Source organism: Pteropus alecto, unplaced genomic scaffold, assembly GCF_000325575.1.
Source record: "Pteropus alecto unplaced genomic scaffold, ASM32557v1 scaffold125, whole genome shotgun sequence".
In the NCBI taxonomy this organism is placed as follows: domain Eukaryota; kingdom Metazoa; phylum Chordata; class Mammalia; order Chiroptera; family Pteropodidae; genus Pteropus; species Pteropus alecto.
Genome location: NW_006436888.1, coordinates 4,297,844 through 4,324,133, shown reverse-complemented (window position 1 = coordinate 4,324,133; position 26,290 = coordinate 4,297,844). Strand labels below are relative to the sequence as shown.

Genomic DNA, 26,290 nt, shown 5'->3' with positions numbered 1-26,290 from the left:
TCCCTACGTGTACTTTTTAAGACAGTAAAAGTGAAATCAGCCACCGTTGGTCTTTCACAGCAGGACTAGGAGAGGACCAGGAACTTTGGTCATAATGAAGAACATCTGTTTCCATAGCTGAGCGAGCAGCTTTTAGCTGTTTGCCGACTTAAGAACATAAAAGAAAGACCCATTCGTAAAGAGAAAGATTGATAACTGTTCCTAGACTCTCACATCCATGTTTTCTTAGTCTGAGGTACTTATAATTAACATGACTAGATAGTAAACGAATGTGTCAGGTCTTGGGTTTGCACGAGTGTTGTCCCCATGGCCACCTCAGGATACTCGTCTTTGTTCCAATGCTGCTGCCGTTACTCCCAAGGGGGAGTTGACTTCCTCCTCAGAACCATCACCTGAACCCACAGTAAGTTTTTTAGAAACATGTTTGTTCGTGGTAAATCTTTGTTTGACGCCTGAATATTTTTGAGAAGAGATCAGTTAGAGCCAGAATGGGCGATCAAGCCCAGTCATACCGTTTTTGTTTGTCTGCCCTTCCGGAAAAGGTGAAGGACCGATTTTCTACATTGGGATGATCTATATTCGGGCTCATGAGTGGACTCTGAAGTTAGCCTAAAGAATTGCCAAAATATCTCAAGAAATTTTTGCAAAAGCGTTTCTGTTTTGTTAAATAAGCCAAATAATTGCACACAGTTTGTAGCATTTTAATGAAAAAAATTTCCCCGTATTTGTTTTTGAGGATTTGATTTTAAGTGGCAGCACATACAAGGATCGCTCTTTCTTCAAGGTATAATACGCTTTTTTGCCTCCTGGTTCTTCTGAAAAACCTTATGGGATTCAGCAGTCCATTCACACTCATATCCTTAAAAAAAGCAATTTAAAAATCTAGCCCTTTAAAAGATCTCATTACTTGGGAAAGTCTGCTTATCTTTTTTTGAAAATTATTATTTTTTATTTTTGTGAATCACTTTCCTCCTGTGTAGAGAAGTCTTTCTTAAGGACCATCAAAAGCAATTTCTTTCTTTCTCTGTCTCTCCCCCAACCCCTTTTCCTTTTTCCTTTTTTTTTACCTCTAGGAAGTACTTTCTTCGTGATCTAATTTTGTTTCCTTAAATCCTATAAAAACTTTATCTATGCAAACCAGTGGTTGTTCTGTAGAATTCCATAAGGGCTGCTTGGAGTGCGTTGCTTGTTAAAGTATTTGTAATCAGATAAACATCCGGGAAGCTTGCCTCTCCACATGGACAGTCAAGCTTAGCTGATCTAGGCTGTATAAAAGGAATAATTACTTTCTTCACCAAAAATCACTTTGCATTTACGTTTGCCCTTTAATACAGTTGCACGTGTGAGATTTGCCTGGTATGCATTCCAGTGGTTAAAGATCAGGAAATAATTCTGAAATCAAAGCTTGCAGAGGGATTATGAGTTTCAATGACTCCTGTGTGTTTAGAATTGTTTTACATAAATCCATGTCTTAATGAGTACAGGTTTGAATTTTATACATATGCTTTTCCTTTCATTTTTCTAAAGCATAGCTTGTGCTTAAACCATAATTTCTAAGTCAGTCTTTCAAAAGCTTTGAGTTAATCTCTTCAAGCCATTGATTTATTTAAACCAACTACAGAGAGGTTGTAGAGCTGAGTTAAATGAAAGAGCAACAAATACTCTAGAGTTTAAATAAACTAAGCGAGAAGGAAGGGTTTCTATGTTGAAATACTTAAATAATAGCATTTACCGTGTAATTTACCTTGCATAAAAAATTCGGAAGTAAGAACTGCTTCCTTTCACCGTTACATGTAATTGCTACCCACGATAACCAAGGAGAGCACTGTTATCTTCTTTGCATGTGCTTAGAGGAATAAACATGTAAGGCAGTACTAGAGGGAACACCGATCTTCCCCTCCTCCAGCTTGCTGCTGAGAATGGGTAGATGAGAACTCACTGGTGATGCAGAAGCCCCAGATGTGGAGCTCTGAGGCTTGGGTGAAGAAAGCGGGGGACATTTTAAAGTCAGTTATTGGATCATTCTGGTGAAAAAAATTTACCCCTGTTAGCAGTTAACTGAAGGTACTAAGTATGCAAGAGAAGTGTGTAGTATTTTTAATAGAATTATAGAATTTGTTTTACTCACATTAGCCCTTAATTTTTATGTCTTGCAACAGCAACATAATAGGAATGGCTAACTGCCTGTGTTTTCCATTTTGTCTCATTTGCACAGTTACTGAGAGAGATGAGAAATGTAAATCCGTGACGGGAGATTTCTAGAAAGTGCAGACACGTTACCATGGCTTGATTCCGTTGGAACCATGTTGCTGTTAGAGACATTTTCTTAGAACAATAAGCCCCTCACCTCTAGCAAAGCAACCATGTATCATATGGCTGAGACATTTGCTCTTGTTGTCTAGATTAAACCACTGGCAATTAGCATCTTGACATTTGCTCTTAAGATAAAAGGTAATATTTTCCTGCAAAATTGCCACAGTTTTCAACAGGTATTGAATTATAGTAACATCTCTGCAAATAATTATATGTGGCATCAATGTCGTTCCCCCCCCACCCCCACCCCATTACCTTTCTGTTTATAGGATGTGGGAGGCTTGGGAAGTGCCAAGTGTTAGAGTCTTTGCGAGCCCAGGGACTGGTATGAGACTTTCAGGATGGTGAAGATGTCACCACCAGTCTTGCCTTCTAGTTTTATTTTGTTTCTTCCCAGGACTCAGCTTCCCCAGTGGGTACTCCCAGACACAGCGTGGGGAAAACGACAAGCACGGAAGACCCGAAGGGGCCCCATTCCGAGGGGCTGTTCGTGATGCCTCCTGTTGGAGCGAGTCCAGGCAGCCTGAAGAGTGAGTTTGTGCCCAGTACCTCGGCCAAGCAGCAAGAGCAACCAGCCACACCGTCTGTCGGCCAGGTTTCCAGTAGTCCAGGTAAAAGAGGAGGAAACAGCTGCGTAATGAAGGTGGGGAGAGTCATGGGACAGTCGCGGGAATCCCAGAGGGCGCTGGTCCTATACGAGCAGATGTGACAAAGTGATAGCCCGTCGTTAGTGATAGTCTGGTTTCGATATTGCTTCGGTGGGCTTAAGAAACCTAGGATGTAGATTTAGCATTGGATGACTTCTAAAGTGGGTTAAATTGGCAAGACTCAGTGTAAATAAAGAGATTTAGATGGTCTATGTGGACTTTTTCTTATAGGTCAAGATAGTCACCACCAGATGCTGATGTTATAACTAGAACAATCCCTTCATCCTTAGACACATCCTTGCAAATCGCTGTCTAGACACTATGCTTGCAAGTCACCATTTCATTTTAAAAAAAGAAAAACCCTTTGAAAAATACTAGCGCGAATTAGGTAACAACAGAAATACTCTAACAGTTCTTAAAAGACGTAAACCACCCGTTATTGGTGCTCTTTTCTGGAATTTAAGAATTAGTCATTCCACATGAGAGCCCAATTTTGGCTTTTTTTGTTTTCAAACGTGTTCTGGACAGGTGATGGGTTAGGTAAGTGAGGTGCTGCTCTAAGGAGCTAGAGAGGGAAACAAAATGTGATTAGCCACAAAAATCAGTCCATTGTCACTGGACTTGGGGACACATGGGACACCGGCCGAAGGAGGCTGCCGAATGCCCTTCGTTAGGTAGATGTGAGGACTGGTCAACTCCCTGCGGTGCCTTGTGGTCCTAGAGGTGACAGGAGATGGCTTACGGTCATGCTGCTGATGAAATGTGGCCACACAGTCGTCGTCGTAACCGTAGTTGCTGGACATTTACTATGCGCCAGACACTGGTGCATTCTTTACATAAACTATTGCATTTCATCCTCATAACACCCCTGTACAGTTTTATTTTAGTCCCAGTTTACAGATGACGAGACAAAGAGAGATTAAGTAGTTTAACCTGCCCACAGTTACATAGATCGTAGATGGTAGAGGTGGACGGTGAACTGAATTCCTAACCTACGTGATATTGCCTTTCAACCTATATGCATGATGCGTGTGGAGCACACACAGTGTCCCTCGTCATGTTGTCTTCTGTTGTTCTGGGGACAGCGATGATCAGGAGTAAGGCTGGCCTTACGTAGGGGTGGATGCCTCTAAGAAGTGATTTGGAGTCTTTTATAGATAGGTCTCATTCTCTACAGTGTTTCTCCTGATTTGCTGTTTATTTTTAGAATTCTTCTATTCGTGAATAAGATTGGCTCAAGGTAGCGAATTTCATACTGTGTCTGTGCATCCCGAGGGTTCCGCGGTGACCCTGAGGAATCTCCGAAGCCCGCCATTCCTGTCCTCTCCCCTTCTCTTCCAGAGCAGCCCCACTTTTCCCTGCTCCACACAGTTATCAATATAGCCAAAAACATCAGGAACGAATCTATTTAGTGCTGCTTAATGCCAGGTATTATAATATTTTGTTCTCCTGTATATTAACATGCAGTTAGATGTGGTTCCTGCTGCCATGTAAATAACATGAGAAAAACATTAAATAAGCATCTAAACATAGACAGACGTAGATAAATGTTATAGGAGAGATGGAATAGAGCGGGATGAAAGAACAGAAAGGACCCAGTTGAGACGGAGGGGAGGGCGTCGTCATAAGTAAGACAGCAAAGAGCTTGGCAGTTTCGGGAGAACGAACGCTAGCGAGCTGGAGGCTTCATGGGCAAGGTGGAGGATGGCTTGAGATGAGGTCAGAAAAGTAGGCAGTGGGCTCATGCAGGGTCTTATCGGGACTTACAGAAAGGGTTTTGTAATCGGAGACATTAAAGTGTGTAAAGGGAGAGAACGTTATGGTCTCATTTCTTTTTGTTTTTTAAAAGATTACTTTGGCATTTTCGTGGGCAGAATGGTCTTGTGAGAGCCAGGAGGAAATTTGTAGGTATATCGGAAGGGAGTTTACGGTGGTCTACGCAGGAACAAAGGTGATTTGGGTTAGATCATGAGTGGCGGAAATGGTCACACATGATCAATGTATGAAAAGAAAATTTTGCTGCTGGAAGATGTGACCTTTGGGTAACGTCGCTGCACAAGACCCCTGTGGGATATCTTGCGGAGGGATGTGGGGTCAGTCAGTTCAGTCCTGAATCCTGGGCCCTCAGGTAGAGTCTCAGTACAGCAGTGAGACACTGAGGGAACATGGCACAGTGTGTCCTCGATGTGGAGGCCAGCAGGCAGGGGGCGTCTCGCGCACAGAGCTTAGCGTAGGGCGTTCTCGGTGCCAGAGCGGAGGCTTCTGGGCACTCAGTTTTCTGAAGGAGGCAGTTGTAAACATTTTTCCAAGCAGAACGAACTTTCTTTGGCTTCATAGTTCGTCCAGGGCCAGTCTTTCCTGGGCCCGTTCCCTTCATCCTCCCCCTTTCCTTGGTCCTGCAGAAGACCACGTCTGCCTGCTAGACTGCATCGTCGTGGATCTACAAGACATGGACATCTTTGCTGCGGAGCGACGCCCACGAGAGTATTCTAAGGCCTCCGACGATGGTAGTGGGGACCTGATCTTCCCCTCCTATTTTGTGCGACAGACAGGAGGAAGCCTCTTAACTGAGCCTTGCAGGCTGAAATTGCAGGTGGAAAGGAATTTGGACAAGTGAGTGTTTTACGTTTGAATAGCTGTCCTAGTAGAATCTTAACTTGGAAATCAGCGCCATTAGGTAAGTCTAGAGTAGGTCTTCAGTTATTTCTTCCTCTGTGTAACAAATGCGCACTGAGTCCCTGCTGTGTGCTGGACGAGAGGGCTACTGTGATGAAAGAAGAAACTTCTGCCCGCACAGAGCTTCCATTTTGCTGAGGGGTGTAGGAAGGCAAGTAGATGATTCGAATGTCGCGACTGAGCCAGCGTTGTAAACTGTGTTACAGGATTGTGACATGTGTCTTGGAAACAAAGAGAAAGGGATATAAATTTAGCATGAATTTTGGTGTGGGTAGGGAGGTAGCAATGGCATGGAAAGTTTTTGGAAGAGGGGGCATTTGGATGATACGTTCCAGATACAGTAGATTCTGGACCTGGTGTTGCTATTTACCCTCGAGCTCCATTTAATCAGAGTAACTGGGCACAGTTTTGCCCATTTCACTCCATTAAGCAATCCGAAAGTACTGTATAAAGACTAATGAACTGACTCTAATTTACCTTTTAATTGCCCCCAAAACACAGGATGCTTTTTCCCCCGTAGTTCAGAGCAGGGGTCCCCAAGACCTGGGCTGTAGACTGGTACTGGTCTATGGCCTGTTAGGAGGTGATTGGCAAGTGAGCAAGCAAAGCTTCATCTGTAGCAACCTCTCCCCAGCACTAGCATCACCGCCTCAGCTCTGCTTCAGATCATCAGGCATTAGATTCTCCTAGGAGCACCAGTCCCTGGTGCCAAAAAGGTTGGGGACCCTGGTTTAGAGCATTGCTTCACTTGTCATTAGTGCTGGTAAAGGTCTTGAGAATAAACATCCCAGACGCTACCTGAGAGCACCAGAAGCTGACTGTGAGGGCCGGGCTTCAAGTGCTCATGAACGAGATCCTGGTGGTGGTTATGCTCACTGGGCCCATTAGCACGGACAGGAAACTGCTGGTTACAGCGTGTGATGCTTTTCAGTTTGGGGCATTAATTTTGGAGAAAGCAGCAACATTTGCATCTCAACTCCAGGGACAGATGAGGGAGCTGTGGCTGTAAAGTAGTGAAAGAGGTTTTGGTTTGGAGCATTTTGAAGAACGGTCTCATTGCTTGTGTAGAGCAGGATTTTCATCTCCTTGGCCTCTCTCTTTGCAGTCCTTGGGCTTGGGCGAGTCCTTGAATGTCACTTTTTTGTTTCTGGGTTAATGACATGGTTTAGCTGCTCTCACTGGGAATTTTGCATTTCATGCCTGCCTGTTACTCAGAGCTCCCCGCCCGCATTCGGTTATGGTTGGCATGGGCCGTGTTTGGTTTCCCTGGCTTAGCAGACATAAGAGGAGCTTCGTTATTTAGAAAGCGAATGCCTTGTTTTCTTTTCAAGAAATGCTTCAAAAAACATTGTGCTTTGCGCTTCTGTTTATCTAAACTTTACCCACTTCCATTAGTGTTTACGTGCAGGTAATTATACTCTGTTAGCCGAGATAGAACGTGATAGTTGAAGACAAGGTACCCAGCCTATCAGCAAACAGGAACCCAGGAGGGCACTGGGTGACCCTTGCCTGATTTTCTTTGCTGATTACATCACCAGTCTCTTTTCACTTTATTGCACTTAAGTTTTCCTCTACAGACAAAATAATTTTTTCCCATGTCAAATTCCAACTCTCTATTGTATATGTTCGGAGTGTAGTGTCTGCAGCATCCACGAGGCGCACTTCACCCCTAGGAGAGTAGAGAAAAAGGTCTTCGCTGGGGGCCTGAGGTGTATTATTCCTCAACTGGGGCTTCTTCAGCTTCACTCCTGCCCATCTCACCTGAGATCGGTGACAGATTCCAATTTTATTGTAATGTCTCATCTGGGCCAAATATGAAACTCTGATTTCACTAAATCCGAAGAGTTAAATCAAGAACTTTCATCTTTTCTGTATTGCTTTTCCACCTGTAGTGTTTAAAGTATTTATGAGTCTCATGAGATCTTGCCTTGTTAGTAGATTACTTAGTTAACTCATATTAGGTTGGGGGACTTTGTAAATATATATTTTGGGAGAAAGGGGGCTTTTTGTAGTGGAAGCATGACATTCGGTTATACTAACTTGCTTCCTTTGGAGTCACATGAAATTTTTGTCACTGGAAGTTAGAAATTAACTGGTTGATAATGTAGGTGGGTACATTTTAGCTCTTCTATTCGGGTGTGAGCTATGTCAGTGTTAAATTAGTGATTTGTTCGTGAAAGTGACCTTTTTCTTTCTTCGCAGAGAAATAAGTCATACCGTGCCAGACATATCTATCCATGGCAACCTCTCCTCAGTCCACTGCTCCCTGGACTTGTACAAGTACAAGCTGATCCGTGGTCTGTTGGAGAACAACCTTGGAGAGCCCATTGAGGAATTTATGCGGCCTTATGATTTACAAGACCCAAGAATTCACGTGAGTGGGACCTTATGTTCTGTAACTCTCTCTCATAGTCTCAGCTTTCAGTCACCCTGTGAGTATAATCCTCCAATTCACCTGGGAAAGAAGATGGAACAACAAACAAATTAGATTTCTTGACATGTTAATGAACCCCACTTGTACATTGTTGTCACCAACTCTGAATTGATCGGCATTTTCCTTTTCCAGACTGTTCTGAGCGGAGAAGTGTACACGTGCATGTGTTTCCTCATTGATATGGTAAACGTAAGTCTGGAGCTGAAAGATCCAAAAGGAAAAGAAGGTGTTGGTTCCCTAGCCAGGTAAGGCTTTAACTGTATTATTTGATAGTAACGGTAATATGACAGAAAGAGTAATACAAATTTACTGTAGCATACAGTGGGCGTTCCCCAGTGGTGGGTCACAGCTGGATGTGGTCCGCAGAGTGCTTTCTACCTGGTCTGCACAGTGCTTTTCAAGAGTTCAAGTTTGTCGCTGTATTAGTCGGGACAGGTCAGGCTACACTGTAGTAACGGGCACTCCAAAATACCGGCGACTTGGAATAGCGAGGATGTTTTTCTCCTCACGCTGCTTGGGGTCTCGGGCTGCCCTGCTCCTCATAGTTGCTCTGGCTGATGGGGCAGACAGAATCTCGATGTGCCAGCAAGAAGAGAAGAAGGTCTTGGGGGTGGCCTTCAGTGGCAGTTAGATGCCCTGGCGAACCTCGTGGCTGGACCGAGTGCCCGCGCGTCTTGGCGGAGGCAGTCCTGTTATGCATCTGCGTCGGGGGAGACTCAGAGCCATTTGGAGAGCAGCACTGATGACTTCCTCATTGGCTAGCATTTAAAATTCGAGAGTTTCCACATAAAAAGCTGGGATTTCAGTTTCTTTTGGGAAATTAGAAGCTTTGGCAATACTGGGCCCATGCTTTCACCTGGAAGCTTCTGGAAGCTGAGTGGCAACCTTTAGAGAGGGCATGTGCTTACCTTGCAATTCACTTATTTATGTCACTTGCTTTGTCAGTGTTGACCAGGAGTTTGTGGTTACCAGTATAGAACCTTCAAGAAGGCATTGTCATTTTACACTTGATAACCTTTTCATTTAGATCTCTCGACAGCCATGTAAGCTTGTGCAAATGTTACTCCTTTTTTCCAGACAGAGTTTTTGACTAGCATAAGATGATATGGATGGAAAAGTGGTTGAGTGTTTGAAAACAGGACTTTGTCCAGGCTGGCGATTCCCCACGGAAGCGCCCTATCTTCTGTTTGGTCCTTCCCTTGGAAATCCATCTTGGTCCGTATCTAACTCAGCTGATGAGAACATGGTGTAGTGAAGCTGGGTTCCAGATTCATTGTCTGGTTAGCTAGCAATTTTTTTTCTGATGACTGGCTATGCCTTTATTTTTTTCCAAGATGGAGTAATTCTGTACAGTTTTACGTGGTGCTGCTGAGTAATTATGAGTTACTCATTGCAGTTTTCTCTGTTATTACAAAAAAAAAAAGCAGCCCTGTGGTGTATGAATTGCATTATTTCTTTTTTCTGATGACTGGCTATGCCTTTATTTTTTTCCAAGATGGAGTAATTCTGTACAGTTTTACGTGGTGCTGCTGAGTAATTATGAGTTACTCATTGCAGTTTTCTCTGTTATTAAAAAAAAAAAAAAGCAGCCCTGTGGTGTATGAATTGCATTATTTCTCTATAATAAAGAGTATTCTTTGTTCTGGTGGCTCCCATTAAGCCGTAGTGGTCTTATGTAAAAATTCTGCAGACTCTGGAGAGAGGATTCTCTAGGCAGGCTGGGAGTTGACGGGTGAAGGACTGAAGGGACTTCGACATCCCTCGGGGGTTATTACAAGTGTGTAGGCTAGAAGTGAGAATGCTAATGAACCCAGAGTACGATAAATACGTGCTATTATTACTCCTTGTGAGGTTCCTGTGGACAAGATCATCTCTTTGGAAAAGAAAAATAAGCTATAGGAGCACAGCGCCACTCAATCCATTTTGGGGAGTCTGTTAAAATCAATAAAAGATCTCAGAATGAAAGTTATTGTCCTTCACAGAACTTAGGCATATTTATTATTTTGTTCTTTTATCTCGAACTTACATAATTTTGTAAAATGGAAGCGTTTAACATCCTGTCTGCATTCTTCCTTTTAGATTTGACTTCAAGAAATGTAAACTGCTCTATGAGAGCTTTTCCAACCAGACCAAGTCCGTTAACTTGGTTTCCCATTCCATGATGGCTTTTGACACCCGCTACGCCGGGCAGAAGGCCAGCCCTGGCATGACAAACGTGTTCAGCTGTATCTTTCAGCCCTCCAGGAACAGCAGCACGACCCAGGGATCCATTCAGATCGAACTGCACTTCAGGTAGTCCGTCCAGACCCTTACTCTGCTGTTCTTCATTGCGACACCGCCTTTTGCGGCCAGCTCTAGAGAGCATCAAAGGACCAGAAATCACCAAAAAGATGGATAATGGCTTACCAGTGCAGTGTGCTGTATATTAACTTACTATTCCTGTAACCTTGCAGTTTCATTTATTGGCCAAAAGATGTCTCTGTTGTCTTAAAAAAAAAAGAAATAGTTGTTTAGATTTAAGCCAGATTCTTGAAATCAACCTGCCTGTTAAGTCTGTAGACTTTTAATATGTAAAGCAGCTTGGGGAAGGAAGAAAATTATTCTTGTTTAAGGAAAAAAGAAGCCTTTTGTCTATAGAAATAACAGAAGAGAAGGTGGTTTTGATTTGCATTACAGATTTATCTGTGCAAGTCTTGCTGACTCACTTCTTGTGAAAAGAGCTTTAGCCTCTTTGAAGGAGTTTATGTTTTTCTACCTGGTGTGATGGGAGGCAGTGTTGTCTGTAGGAAGTGCATATGTCTTGGAAATCATTTGCGATCAGGTCTCAAAATCTCTATCTACCACTTTCTAGCTATGAGTCCCAAACAAGTTGTTTAACCTCTTTGAGCTGTGTTTTCTTCTTCTACAAAACAGAAAAGAATAACTATACCTCCGTCGAAGGGTGTGGGTAATAATGAAACGAGATAACTGGCCTCCTGCATGGCTCCATGATTCCTGAGGCAGTGTGTGGATTTTATGATACAGTACTCTGAGACTTCCTGCCTAAGTGAGCACTGGCCTGAAAACCGAAAAATTAGGTCCCGACTAAAGAAATCCTTCAATGCAAATCCAAGAGGAGGCCTTTGAAACTGATGTCAGTTTCATCTTATTTGTGCATAGTGTCATCAGATATGTTGTAAATATATAGACCAGTATGTGAAAAGGCTGGGTAAAAGTCGGTTAGGCAAAAAAAGAAAAATCATTAAGATTATTCCTGTATTCATTTGTTTAAACATGCCTGACATTTCAGTGTGCTGTTCAGTGAATTCCTTAGGGTTAAGATGCTTTTTAGGGAGAGGTTGTGGTCTCTTCATATGCCTTTACAAAGTCTAGCAAAGTAAGACATTTAACCTTTTAAAGAACTTTTTAAAAGCTCAGTAATAGGAATGCTAATTGTCTCTTATTGCGCCCTGCCATGAGCCAAGCACTTTACCTACCTTTATTTTAATTCTCACAAGTCTGCAAAATGGGTGACTTCTTCCCCATTTTGAAGATGCAGAACTAGAAGCTTGAAGGGGGTTAGATAACACTTCTCAGGTCACACAGAACTCAAAGCCCATGTCCTTTCTGACGGTCGTCAGGCCCACCACGTTTCTAGCGATGGGCTGCTTGCAGTCAGGCCGCCTGTGCTTTGTAGCTCCTTTGTTCGAAGATGCTGTTTATTTGAACAGGAGGCTTGCATATGTTCGGTCCATCTGCAGAAACAGTTTCTTTTTGAATTTGCTTTATTATTATTTATCCGGCTTGCTAAACTGTCAGCTAGTCATTCCACCTATCATGTTTTTAATATACAAGCAGCCTTGAAACATTATTCTGTTTATGTACTAAAGGTATATAATTTCTTGGAGTCAAATAATAACGTCTTACCTTGGCTCTTGCTAACAGAAGTGCCATTGTTAGCAAGAGGGTTAAAATGTTCTCTCGATTAAAACTTTTGAACGCTTTCTGTGTCTCAAGAAGAATTGCTCTTCTGTTGGGATTTTGTGTGTCAAATATAAATCACTTCACAGTGTTTAAAGGCTTGAAATATTTTCCAGAAATATGATCAGACACACTTTGACTTTCCAGTTAGTGCATAGCTCTGACGATCTATGTTCAAAATGGGGTGGAAAAATTTTACTGAGGGCAACATTTTTTCTCTATTACAAAAGGGTAGAGTGTTTCTGTGAAAAATGCTGTGTCTGTGTGAAGGAGACATACATCACTGTGCCCTTTGCTAGAGGCAATGAGCCAGGTTTGGGAGAACCAAGAGACTCGGGAAGCCAGCCTTACTGATATCTCGTGATGGGTCAGCTTTCCCAGACTAGGAGTCCTTTAGGGCAGGGAGCCGGTTACGTGTAGTATCTAGAGCCCCAGAGTCGCTTTGGGCTCCCAGAACGAAGTTCAACCCAGAAAACCTTGCAGAGGTGCCTCCAGCCCATTTTTCTCCTGTCCTACCATCTCTGCCCACTGTGTACTAGTAGGGCCTGGTAAGCCCCTGACCACCCCATGGTTTGAGGCCAGGCCTGAGCATCCTCCTTGAGTTTTCATCTCAAATAGAGAATTTGGAGTAATGTGGCCTGCAAAACGAATATTCTCTCTCCCCCTCCCCCAACTCCCCTTCTAGGGCACTTGGGGTTAGGTGCACAGTAAATATCATCTAATTTGTCTTCCTTCTCAGGCTAAAAGATCTGACTCTCAGGTCAATTCCAACTAGAGAAACCATCTACTATAGTGTGTAAATTTGCCGTTTATAAGGAAGTGCTTCTAGACATAGAAGGAAGAGTGCCCCGTTGATCTTGAAATAACCTGTAGGGAAGGGAACTGACATTTATCAAATGCTTGTTCTGTGCCTGGTGCTATATCATTTATAGCATCAGTATTTCTCATTTTATAAGTGAGAAATATTGTAGGCTCAGAGAAGGTAGACAACTTATCCAAGATAATACAACTTGCGATGGGATCTGAGCCTGTGCTCTGTACTATACCACAGTTTCTCAGCCTTGGCACTATAGGCATTTTGGGTCAGATAATTTCTTGTGGTGGAGAACTGTCCTGTGCATTGTGGCCTCTGTGTACTAGATGCCAATAGCAAGCTCCCAGTTGTATCAGTCCAGACATTGTTGAATGTCTCCTGGGGGACAAAATACCCATTACTGAGGACAACTGAATGATACTTATACTACGTTCTTATAGCATGTTACTTCTCGCTTAAAAATGTGATTAACTTTTGAAAACATACATTGAATGTTTTCGTAAACCAGTGTGCAGAGTTTATCGATGCTCAAAGCTGTTAGTTTAGAAAATGCTGGAATACCACCTGCCAAGAGTAATACATTTGTAAGTTAATGAAATATTATGTTTCTCCTTTCCATTTTATTTTCTTTCTTGTAGATCTACGAAGGATTCCTCCTGTTTTACAGTGGTTCTCAACAATCTCCGTGTGTTTCTCATATTTGACTGGCTGCTGCTGGTCCATGATTTTCTCCACACTCCCAGTGACAGTAAGAAACAAACCAGTGTTACTCCTTCTCGCCACCGTAACTCCAGCAGCGAATCTGCCGTGGTTCCCAAAACTGTGAAGAGTGGAGTACTTACCAAGCGGTCTTCCCTTCCTGTGTCCACTGAAAGGCACCTGGAGGTCAAGGTCAATGTAACAGGTGCGTATGTGTAGGTGTGAGTCACCGGTTCTTGGTTTGCGTGTTAGACTCAGCATGTGCCTTGCAGGGTAGCTTTTCTGTTGCCTTTCGTTTTTCGATATGAGCACTGACATGCTGGATTCTCTTAGACCAGCTAGCGTCGAAGCTCTTGAGCTCGGTGTTTCGGCGTGAACTGCGTGGCCCGCACCGAAGGCTGCAGGGTCTCTTGACCCTCCCCGCTGCCCGCCTAACGCACTTGCCCAGCTCGAGCACCACCTGGGCCGTGGTCTTCTTCCAGGGTTAAGTTGGGCTTCGATTTTTATTTGATCTTTAGGGCCCCAACAGATGTACCTTACTGAATTTGGGCAATTTTAGTATGTGAGAAATCTCAGTTTAGAAGGTATATAAGTGAGGGGATTGTTTACAAAAAGAATATTTTTCTTTAAAATAGATTTATTTTGGTTTTTGTTAACTAGGGAACTCTTCTAGTGCATCTGTCTGAATGTATTTGTGTCTTTATTGTAATGTTTGTCTTAGTCCCTTCATCCTATTCAATGGCTTGGAAGCAGCTAGCACAGGCATTTTAAATGGATTTAGAGTTGAAAGATCAATCCATACATGATTTTTTGATGAAAACAGTGTATAAAGCAAAATAAATTTGCCATGTACAAATGAGGAGGAAACTGTAGGTACTAATTTTAAAAATCTCTGTATCAGATGGGTCTCCATTTTTTGTAAATCGAATAACTGCATAGATGATATAGTATCTTGTGCTGCTGACCAACATTCAGATCTAAATCTGCTTCCTGGGATTTTAAAGCGGGTCACCCTTTGGAGAAGGGGTGACTTCCTGAGTTCTAAGTATCTGTTCATCCTCCTAGGAGACCTAGATTAACTCTATAAAGGGAGAAATTGCACTCCAGGCTTTTCTGCCTGTGCAGTGCTCTACTGGCTCAGCCGTGCCTGGCCAGGTCCAGAGAATTTGCTCAGGATAAAAGTGAAGGAGAATGTCGACAGACATCCTGGAGAACAAACCTTATTTAATGTCCCCCCTGGTGGAAACTTGTCGCTAGTTTGCGACATCCTGGTGCTTTCCAGCTCCCCATCTTTGGCTTGGCTGACGATGCTGTCCTTTCCAGGCACAGAGTTTGTGGTCGTGGAAGATGTGTCCTGCTTTGATACCAACGCCATTATTCTCAAAGGCACCACAGTGCTCACCTATAAGCCCCGATTTGTCGATCGCCCCTTCTCAGGGAGTTTGTTTGGCATCGAGGTAAGAAATCTGTGTATCAATCAGAATACTACATGTTTGGCTCCAGAGAGGAGCAGCTGGAAGAGAATTTTACCTCCTGAACTTTCATTAGGGGAAATAATGAGCGGAACTGGAGGATCCCAACTCTCTTCTCGTTATTTCTTTACAAATCTACCAGGTTATTTTGATATGTGAATTGAGTCCTCCAGTGTCAGGCCGTGCGTGTGTGCGTGTGTGCGTGTGTGTGCGTGTGTGTAGTGGGACTTCGCCTCTTTCTCTTACACCTCCCTTCCTCAAATTCAAGGCGACCCTCCTAGTCCCAGTACCCTGCCAGGCCCCTTGTGTCCTCTAGTTCTGCAGGGCTCGTCCTCGTCCTCGGCACGTGTGCCAAGGTGGGGGAGGGGGCCACGTTTCCCCCTGCGTCCCCCTCCCCACATTGATGGCTTGTCCCTGTAAAGACCAAAGGCTTTGTCGTCATGGACACTTGTTTATGGAGGGTGTGAAGGATTTTGTGTATCTTCCTTTAGGAACATCTGATCTATAAAAGGGCAACTCTAGGGAGTCATGCGCAACCTGAAAGAGTGAATCTTTAAAAGCGGTGCTCTGGGCCCTGATTTAATCTCTCGAAGGAGATAATTTGTGCAGAGCGGACTGTGCAGCCTGACAATTACCTGGCACAATACTGAACACAGACTGCTTTGCCTCTGTGAGCCAGGGGTTGTGGAGAGAGATGGGAAGTGAGGCAGATTGTTATCTCTCTCAGATGTCCTTAATTCACTGATCTCAGCTAACATTCCTCCTGGTCTCGTAGTAGACTATTTGGTCAGCGTTATTCATCATTTCCTTTTCCTTTACGACTGAACTTTTCATGCCCTGTTCATTCCAGTGCTATTGTTCAGAGGTTGAGTGAGCAAAACTTATTGTCACTGTCAGCCGCATGTACTTTTTTTTTCCTGGTCCAGATATAGCTGATTAAAACCTGTAGCGACTTCACTTCTTGACCATTTGTTTCTCTCACGTGAAGAAACCTTGGTTTGAGAAGAAGGATTTACATGCTGGTGTGATGTGAGTTGATCGTGAAATGGCAATTCATCTGCTTCCCGAGCCACCACAATACCAGCTTTGAATGGAAACCTTGGTGATTGATTAATGAACTGTTAGGTACAATTGCGTTTTGTGTAGCAGAAGCCCCTGAAGAAAAAAGGAAAACGAAACTTTCCGGCTTCAGAGTCTTAGGAAAACTACATGGCAGAGGTTCCCGGAATGCCTTTCTGTCTCGTTCTGTAGGCTGCACAACCTTCTCGTGCGTCGCTGGGGAGGACTGAGAAAGAGCAAAATCAGTTAATTGTCAGTGTAGCAAAGGACCTTGGTGTCACGTGTTTTTCAATAGCACCAGAAAATGTCCAAAAGCGGGAGGAGCAAGGGGCACCAAAATGAATGCTTGCTTCCTTCCTCCGTCCTCTTCTTAACTGTGCACAATAAGTTGGTCCTGGAAGGGGAGCCCTCCCTAACCTCCTCTCTCTCCTCATAAATAAAATATATTTATTTTAAAACTTTTTGTTATAGAACATTTCAAACATGGACAGAGGAAACACACAAAAGAAAAATACAATGAACCCCTCTGTACCCATTACCCAGCTTCGGTAATTAATGCATTTCTTTTTAATTATGAAAGTGACAACTACATTACATAAAATCGGGGAAGGAGAGAAGAAAATCACCTTTGTTTCCTGTTGACATTTTGATCTGTCATAATATTTGATAACATTCGATCTGTCATTTTTCATTATGGCATGATATTATTTTGATTGGGCTGCTTTTTTACATAATCTATGTTGTTGCTATCTTCCCACATTCCACATGGCTACAGAATATTCCATTGAGTAGATATACATGTCGATATAAACTTGGCTTTCCTTAGTTCTCTTTATTAACTTTTAAATAATGATTCAGTGAATTTTTCTATATTTTGCATTATTTTCTTAGGCCTGTCCCTAGAAAGTAGGATTGTTAGATCAAAGGGTGTGAGATTTTTAAGCCTTTTGTTATATTGCTGAACTGCTTTTCATACGGTGCACGCCCTTGGCAGTGGGTCAGAGTACCAGCCTCACTCTTCACAATATTTGTTTCAGCAGCTGTTATGGGTCTTGTGATAACATGGCGCTGATGGCTTCTGAGATAGTCTCTTTTTCTGCCAATGGTTAGACTCCTTCTAAATCAGATGTTAATTCTTGCCATATTCCATTTCATTCTCTAGGTATTTTCATGCCGACTAGGGAATGAGCATGATACGGCTCTTTCAATTGTCGATCCAGTACAAATTCAGGTGGAGCTGGTGGGGAATTCTTCTTATCAGAATAGTTCAGGATTGATGGATGCATTCAACAGTGAAGATTTCCCACCCATCCTGGAGGTAATAATAGATCTGTATAACACACCGACATATTCTCAAACACCTTCCTGTGTTTGTACTACTTACCCTGCTGGGCCCAACAACATTTTAGTTTTTTCAGCAAAAACAAAATAAAAATGATACCATCTCCATCCTAAGATCTTGCAGTCTCATGGAGGATAAAAAGACCTTTTAATTGTCTGGTACAATCTTGTAGTTCTACAGAAGTTCACAGAAAGAACTCGGCGTAGGTAGGAACATTGATTATGAGTGGAACTCACGGTCAGGTGAGTCCGAAGGGAGCAGGGCAGGATAAATAGGCAGAGAGGGAGAGCAGTGGTGTTAGGATGCAGAGAAGTCGGGGCCGGAAATGGCGCAGCAACGAACGCGAGACGGAGGAAGTCTCACTAGAGCGAGCAGGCTCGCAGGGGAGCGGGGAGGATGTAAGGTGAAACAAGGGAGGGTGAGGCCTGGCGAGGAAGGCTTAAGGATGTGGTGTTTTATTTCTTTGGTAGAGGAAGAGTGATTAATCAGTCCATTTGAACCAAAAGAGATCGAAAAGGAGAGGAAAGCCATTTTGGTGGTTAGCCTTTTAAGAAAAATAATAAGAAAGTAAATAAAGCACCAACCCAGACGTTCGAACAGTCATCCCAGTTTTAAAGCGGTCTGCTGTTGGTGTCTGTATGGCTTTTCCCAGAGGTGGCTATATTGCTAATCTCTGAGGAAGACTGGATTTTAGGAAATATTAGTGTGGAACTCGACTCATTTAAGGTGATGTTTGAATGAAAAAGAGATCATTTTGTTGGTCAGTTTGCTTCAGAGATTTAAAAAATTAAATAGATCAAAGCAAAATGGATTAATCAAACTTTGTTAATAGGTAATCCTGTCTCCCCTCAAGTCATTCTTTGACTCCCTGCTTTAATGATTTATTACACTTGTATGGAAGTCATCCTTATCCTACTGAAATATTTTACTAACTTCCCTAGCTTAGTATTTTTTATTTGGTGCAGTTTTGTGAACATTTGACCTCATAGCTGAGATGTCTTCCCTCATGGCTATCAGTGCTTAATTCCGAGATCTTTCTTCCTAGTCTTCAAAACGAGACATTTCGTGTAGTGTCTGTTGGACTTCTCAAACTGGAATTAGGAATTACACCTTTAAGAGGTGTGGACGTAAAACCAAATGCAACTTTAAAGACTGCCACCTTTTAAATTTCGATAGATTCATTTACAAGCCCTGGATATCAGACTCTCCTACAACGACGTTCAGCTGTTTCTTGCCATCGCAAAATCCATCCCAGAGCAAGCTAATGCTGCAGCGCCGGACGCAGTGGGCTCGGAGACCAGTTCTGTTAGCAGTCACCTTCCCGGTGCGTCTCGAGATGGAGAGGAAATCAGAGAAGGAACAAGACATACCTTAGATCCTGTCTTAGGTAGGCGTTTAACTGTAACTCCCCCTCCCTCGCCCCACCAGTCTTCCTAATAACTTTTTTTTTTAACATTAATTATAACTGTAAGTCATAAGTATGCCTCTCTCATTTTTTTTTAATTTAAAAAGAAACAACACCCCAAACCACTGCTGTAGCCTTTACTATATATCCTTTTACAATTTCAGAGTTAAATGGACAATGCTAAGGTTTAGTTTTAAACTTTGAGTTTTCCTCCAAAGTTATGTGGATAATACTGTTTTAATTTTAAGCTTTTTAAAAACATAAGCTTTTTTAAAACATGAAAAAGACTGCTAAAATTTTTAGGGTGTACTTGATAAAAATCTTCAATTAGGAGCCCATTTTGCCTAGAGAAATGAAATGTTTCGGTCACCAGTGTCTGAATTTTTTTCTCTTCAATTAGTCTATGGATTAACTTACATAGTTATTTTTAAAAATCATATACGATATTTTTTTCCAGAGTTACAGCTAGCTAGACTGCAGGAGCTGGGCTTTAGCATGGATGACTGTCGCAAAGCTCTTTTGGTGTGTCAAGGTAATTTGCATAAGTGTTCCATTATCTCTTCTGTATCCTGATAATATACTTCTTTTCAATTGCCTCCCTTGTTCCTCCCACAAGGTGACTTAGAGAGCTGGAGCGTATTTTGAAGACCCTCCCTCCATGGTCTTTAATAACGAGCAGCAGTGTTTCCTAGTGCATCAGAATCTGGGCCCTGGAGCTGACGGCCTGGCTTCACATCCTTCCTCTGCCACTTACTGGCTACTTATTATGACTTGGGCAGTTTACTTAATCTTAATCCCTCTGTGCTTCTTTATCTATAAGATGGGGGTAAGAGGACTTCCTTCTTCCTTTGGAGGTTTGATATAAGTAAATCAGTATATGCAAAGCTCTTAAGAAGAGCTGGCACACATCAAGTGCTTTGTGGATGGTAGCCACTGTTACCCTGGTCATGGTAATGGTGGTGATACTGAGCGTCATGGCTGTTGATTGAGTTCCTCTGTGCCGAAGCCTGTGTTTTCTTGTGGAATCCCCATAGCCCTTGGAGGGCTTCAGATGAGGAAACTGGATCAGATAGGTTAAGTGAACTTGTGAAGGTCATCTATTAGTGAGGGGCTAAAATGGGTTTAAAATCAGGTTTGCCTGTGTTCTTTCTGCTGTGTCACACTGCCTCCCACCTCCTTTTGTCTTCCCCGTTCTCTTAGAAGAGAGAGACAGCAAAGCCGTGTTTTATTCAGTCTTTATACTTGAGTGTACGTTCTCTCTGTGCTATGTGTGAATGTATATACACACACACACACATATATGTAATATTTTGTATATTGATAGATTATAGTACAAATACACTTTTATAGCCCTTTTGAAATACACTTGTATTGAATGATTACAATTTAATTATGATATACTCAGTATCGACAGCATCTTCCCATGTCATTAAAATTATTTGTAAACATTGATTTTTTTGCATTGACCTAAGGATATATTGTAATTAGTTAACTATTTTTGCATTCTTTCACTATTATACAGAATTCTGTAATATACATTTGTTGGTATGAACTTTTTTGTCTACATCTCTTAAGTATTTCCTTGGTAGAAAGAACTACTATTGTAAATACTGGATCAAAGGATATAGATTTATTTTTTTGTCTCTTTACTCGAATTGACAAATCTTTTAAAAAGATTATACCAGGTTCCTCTCTGACCAGTTATGTGTGAAAATGCTGGTCTCACCACATAGTTGTTTGCATTAACTATCGTCTTTTTTCCTTCTGGAAAAAATGAAGGTAGACCTAATTATCTTGTGTTCTGTTTCTACCTACTCATTATTACTTTTTATTTAATTAACTTTATACCTCTTAATGTTCGCATTTCTTATTTTTTAACTCTTTTTTCACAATTCAAGCCTTTTGGATTTTATTCATATTTCTTTAGTAGCTGAGGTTTAGTTTCATCCATAATAAAGATAACAATAGCAAGTAATGTTTATAGAGCCTTTGTTATATGCCAGGCTCTGCTCTGAGACTTTATGTGGACCCAGTCGTTTTCTTCTCATGTCAGTCCTATAAGTGGGTGCTGTTGGGCACAGAGCCATCAGGTAACTTGCCCAAGATCCAACATCTGGTTAAGTGCCAGGATCAAAAGCCAGACCATCTTGCTCCAGAGCCCATGCCCTTAACCACCTGTCACTGTTCCTCCGGTAATTTATCAGTATGGGGGTAGCATTGCTCTTCTTTTCTCTCTTCTTTTTTTTTTTCTTAGCTTTAGCAGTTTGGTTGTGTTCAGGGAGCTGTTATGGAACAGTTGCATGTTACACACTTGCAGTTCTCCTTGCTGACTGTTCCTAAGGAACTGTGTGTGGTTGAGGAGATGAACTATGCACAAAGTAAGGCATTTGAGAACAGTTACAAAGCTGCACATCAGTATATGCAAAACTACGTAGCGAAGATTTAGTGCTTAAATACCGAGTGGCACCCATTTGGATCCTCTCCTTTCCTGTTCTGTCCTCTCCTTCAACAGATGTCACAGTAGAGGATGGGTGGCTTTCTGGAGGCGTTTTGAACCAGAACGTGAAAGGAGCAGTAAACTTGAGTGGAAGGCCTGCAACAGAGAGGGCCTTGTTCTACTTGCTTAAAAGCAGAATTCCTATTTCTATGCCCTTTTTTCTTTTTTTACGTCTAAGAATACATCTGGGGTCAAGGTTCTCTTGGGCTGTCCAGTAGGGCCCCCCCCATACCCTTTATTTCTCTCTTTTCTCTATGAGTTGCTCGGGTAGCTGTGGGAACTGGTTGAACTGATCACCTTTTAATTTCTTTGAAGGCCAATTGAAAAAGGCGGCAAGTTGGTTGTTTAAGAACGCTGAACCTCTGAAGTCTCTTTCTCTGGCCTCTCGCGGCCGAGAGGGCCAGGGGACTCTGCCGGCACAGCTCATCTCAGGCGTGGAGGTCAAAGCCGAGAGCGTGTGCATCTGCTTCATCGATGACTGCATGGATTGCGACGTCCCTCTCGCCGAGCTCACCTTTTCCCGTGAGTGTTTCCCTGATTTTCGGGTTCATCTTGAAGATTTTCAGTGATGCTTGAATTATTTGGGGCCTTTGTAAATGTTATTCGTGCTCTCCTTTACGTAGCACAGCTAAAATTTAGATCATGGTTTAACATATTTTTCATTATTTGTATTTTAAAAAAACTCGTATATTTATTTGCCATATGTGGCCTTCAGACCATACATATATATAGGGAATAATTGAAACTGTCATTGATGAAATTTCTGTTGTTGTTTACAGCTCTGGCTAAATAATTCCTGATCCTCTATGTCGTCTATCTTTTCCTGTATGTCAAGTTTATAGTGGTTGTGGTGTTATTAAAGGCATTTAGAAGATAAGCTCAGGAAAGAATGCTTCTACCCTATATATCTTTTGAAAATAAAAAACACTGTCTTAGAAAGTTCACCTGAGTCCCCTCCATAGGGCCCAGGAGGAGGTGCAGCACTGTCCCTCCAGGTACTGGGGTGGCCGGGCCTTACCTAAGTCACACAGTTGGAGGAGATGGTCGATGAGGCTTCTGAGAGTAGAGGAACATCTCGCTGTCTTTACTTTTAACCTTCCATCGTTTTGGTCTCGCTGCCTCTCCTCTCAAGGAAGATTTGGTTCTGGGGATTTAATTTGGCCTTTTTCACATTGCAGAGGTTTTCCTCCTCCCTGTGCTTCTGGGCACCAGGGGCCACGGGATTAAAATTGACAACTGGGGTTTGGACTGTTGCCAAGAGTATCTTTTCTGCAGAGTGTTATTTATTTTTCTACGGCAATCTTAAAATTTCGAGCAAATATTTATGATGACATGACGGCCCCTGTCACTGTTACCTCTAAGATACTCTTTTAGATACTCAGGTAGAAATCAATATTTGTGTTCCCACAGGCTTTGGATAAACCTGGGTGCCAGGGCTCGGACTGGGGGTAGCCAGGGGGAGGCGTTTGCCTCAGTCACAGCATTTAGGGGTGCCAAAAAAACTCAGTAATACAAACAATATTTTAATGGAATGTTTTTTAAAAATCAGAATGTATGCAAAAAAAAAAATCTCTGATGAACCAAATATCACATTTTTGTGTGCTTTCTTATGAGATCGTCAGTATCGGCTGTAACTAACATCTCTTTAATGGGATTTGTCTGCAAAAAACAAAGAAAATTTTGGTGTTCCCACCCCAGCACTGCAGTAAGATTCGTTTTCATTGCAGGTCTGAATTTTCTTCAGCATGTGAGAACTAGCCCCGAAGGCTATGCCCACTTCACGCTCTCTGGAGATTATTATAACCGTGCTCTGTCAGGTCAGTTTAAGCATATATTATGATAGGATTTAAAAAATAACACAAATATTTGCCTGGGCCTATTTCTCTATAAATTTTACATGAAGGAAAGGAGGTGGGGCAGGACAGGGAAAGGTTAAAAGCGAGTGACTGCATAAACACAAAAGATGAAGATTTTTCATTTTTCTAAAAACAGATCTGATATGTGGTAACTTATTATTTAAAAAGTTTTGATAGTTAATTCTTTTTGATCTGGAAGTTTGGCTCATTCTAGAACATGAAATTGCTCAATAGTGAAGGGTCATTTGGCTGGCCCTAATAGTAGCTAAATTTCAGGAGAGATTTATGCCCATAATCATTTTAAATTTTGAGCTTCCTCCCTCCCCGCTGGCCTCGTTTGTCTCGTTAGAAGAATCCTGAGTCCGTGGTGGTGGTTAACCTGCCGTACGTACTCCCTGAAGTGAAACAGTTGCGCAGAGCCGGCTGTCCTGTGGAAACACGAAACCCGCACACACAGCAAGGCATTTTCAGGTCTCTTTTCTTGCGTGGAAAGACCGAGGTGTGGGCCTGTGGGGTCGACACTGCGGCCCCGTCCAGCACCAGGGCCGAGCAGCTTGAGCTGTGCCTTTGTCACCTTCGGAGGTTTTAGTAGCTGTGGACAAAGCGAACAGCTGTGCTGTGTGGTCTGAGGCTGAGGCCTGAGCCGCCTGCGCCTTTTGATTTCGGTGGGAGATTTGTTGTCCTGCTGCCGATTGCTTTAGAGGACATGTCGCATTTCATATTACATTAGTTAACGTTTTCCCGTTCTGTTCTGGATTCACCCAGAGATAACAGTCTTATATCCCAATTGTTCAAGATGTTTAACTTTAGAATAATGGCCCGGGTCTTGCTAATTGAGAGAAACTCTTGCAGGGCGTATGGTAGCTGCTTTTCTGAGAACCATTTATTTTCTCAGAGCAGATATTGCTTACTTTTAAAGTTGTATGAACAAATTCGGGTCACTAAGTGCTAATGTCCCGACTTCATGCTGCATATTGGGTTGGATTTGTATTGGTAAGTTACCTGATCTATGGCCGAATGAGTATATTTAGAAAACTTAAAAGTTAACTGGAAAAGTGTCACAGTGAGGTACCATTTTTCTTACCCAACAGACTGGCAAAAATTAAGTGTGACACTACTAAGTGTTGGTGAAGATATGAGCCACAGAACTCTTATTCCTGCTATTAGAATTGTAAGCTGGCACAACCCCTTCGGAGAGTAATTTTTAACATGGCCTAGTGAAGTGGAGTGGAAGGTTCTCAACCACCCAGGACTGTGTTGCTTCCACGTCTACACTCAGGAGAATCTCTTGTCTCTGCATCCTAGGAGATGAGCACAGATCGGCTTATAGTGGCATTCTTCCTAATAGCAATAGAACTGGAATCCAGTGACTGTCTCAGCAGTAGCATGGGTAGATTATGATACATTTGTAAGTGGATTATAATTCAGTGGTCATCAATATGACTGAATCGCAAAGATATGTTGTTGAGCAAAACGGAATCTTGCAAAAGAATATATGCGCTACTGCCATGCTGCCCTGAACACGACCGATCCCGTCTGATCTCGGAAGCTAAGCAGGGTCGGGCCTGGTTAGTACTTGGATGGGAGACCGCCTAGGAAGACCAGGTGCTGTAGGCATTAAAAAAAAAATAAAAAAAGAATACATGCAGTTGGATTCTGTTAAGTAAAGATCCCCAACAGGACAAAGCAATCAATACGTTCTTAAGAAATGCATACACCTGTGGTAAAGCTGTAAAGAAGAGCAAGGAAAGATTAAAAGTCCAGGCTAATGGTCACCGGGAGTTGGGTGGAAGAGGGTTGGTGGGAAGAGGGGAATGGGATGGGGGAAGGGCACTGGGCTTCAATGGCATGTGTAAATTTCTAGTTCTTAAGCTGATAGTGGGTACATGAGTGTTTGGAGTAACTTTATTCTTTAAATTATACACATATGTTTATATGCCTTTGTGCATATGACATTAAATCAAAAAATTTTAAAGACTTAATTTCCAAGTGTACCTATTTATTTAACCAGTGGATTCTTGACATAAGCAGGAGAATCTGTCTGCTCTCTAACAGAAGAGGGTATTCTTTCTGTCCTTCTTCCTGTCACCTCTGCAAAACCATGCTGGGAGGTTCACACGTGCTTTTCTACCCATGTCCTCTAGACAGCACAGGCACCTGCAGAGTGACCCATAGCTAAAGACGGGGCTTTCAATGTGAAATCAAACTGGAAATAGAAAGCTGTTAAGCTAGCGTTTGTCCTTGCTGAGCGTTTGTGAACAGTGTTCCCCTATAAACTCTTGCTATCTGCTGAACAGATGTCTTATTTCCTGTGTTCTTTTAGGCTGGGAGCCATTTATCGAGCCATGGCCATGCTCTGTATCCTGGCAACAACAGGCAGCTAGTCGTCTCCATCCTCCTCGACTGAAGCTGGAAGCCAAGGCCAAAACCCGTTTGGATATCAATGTCACTTCAGTACTAATTGGTGAGTGGAAAGCTGTCTTTGGAAGATTGGTATGTTACTGTACGTAAGTTCCTTGTCTGGAAGACTGTTGATCTTGGTGTAGCAGATACTTGGAGCCATACAAAACATCACTTATGCATCGTGGCCACTTTCCTGAACAACCCTGACCTAGCCTCATGATTCTTCCCAACCTGTTGCTCCAGAGTCAGCGTTCCATGTTAATGCTGTCGATGATGGAACAAGAGCTTGGACCACTTCGGAAACATAAATATCCACGACGAACTTCTTCTCCGTCATGCTTGGTCACTGGGGTTTATTATCTGTCCAAGAAGTGGGTTTAGATTCACTTCTCTCAGGCTATTCGCAGACTGATTTCTCTTCTTAAAAGAGTAAAACCAGGCTGGAGAATTGTCAGCTGGATTTCAGCCTCTTTGATTTGGCGGGTTTTTTAAACAGTCTCCTAAGTGGTCTGTCTCCAAACTCTGTTGGCATGGGATTTCACGCTCTTCACCGTTTTTGTAGAATTCTTTGCCATGTCCCTACCCCAATATGATGTGCCAAAAGTCACATCATAAAGTATTCAGTGTTCCCTGAATGTGCCTTACCTATACTTTCACGTCTTAGAATCTTTGCATATGCTGTTCTCTGCTTGGAATGTCCCCGTGTCCCTAGT

The 26,290-nt window shown here is 42.5% G+C and overlaps 1 protein-coding gene and 1 pseudogene across 6 annotated transcripts in view; both read left to right on the top strand.

Annotated features, from left to right (window-relative positions):
• Positions 1-26,290, top strand: part of VPS13D (vacuolar protein sorting 13 homolog D) — a 216,589-nt gene that overhangs the window by 50,542 nt on the left and 139,757 nt on the right. For all 6 annotated transcript variants that reach the window (XM_025048627.1, XM_025048626.1, XM_025048628.1 and 3 more), the window contains 13 exons: positions 2,711-2,924; positions 5,363-5,573; positions 7,839-8,010; positions 8,203-8,315; positions 10,150-10,362; positions 13,483-13,748; positions 14,867-15,000; positions 17,237-17,392; positions 18,593-18,803; positions 19,279-19,353; positions 21,634-21,840; positions 23,046-23,135; positions 25,498-25,638. In XM_025048627.1, coding sequence (XP_024904395.1) covers positions 2,711-2,924; positions 5,363-5,573; positions 7,839-8,010; positions 8,203-8,315; positions 10,150-10,362; positions 13,483-13,748; positions 14,867-15,000; positions 17,237-17,392; positions 18,593-18,803; positions 19,279-19,353; positions 21,634-21,840; positions 23,046-23,135; positions 25,498-25,638 — 2,203 coding nt within the window. The remainder of the gene's footprint in view (positions 1-2,710; positions 2,925-5,362; positions 5,574-7,838; positions 8,011-8,202; positions 8,316-10,149; positions 10,363-13,482; positions 13,749-14,866; positions 15,001-17,236; positions 17,393-18,592; positions 18,804-19,278; positions 19,354-21,633; positions 21,841-23,045; positions 23,136-25,497; positions 25,639-26,290) is intronic.
• On the top strand, positions 24,673-24,791 carry LOC112481832 (annotated as a pseudogene).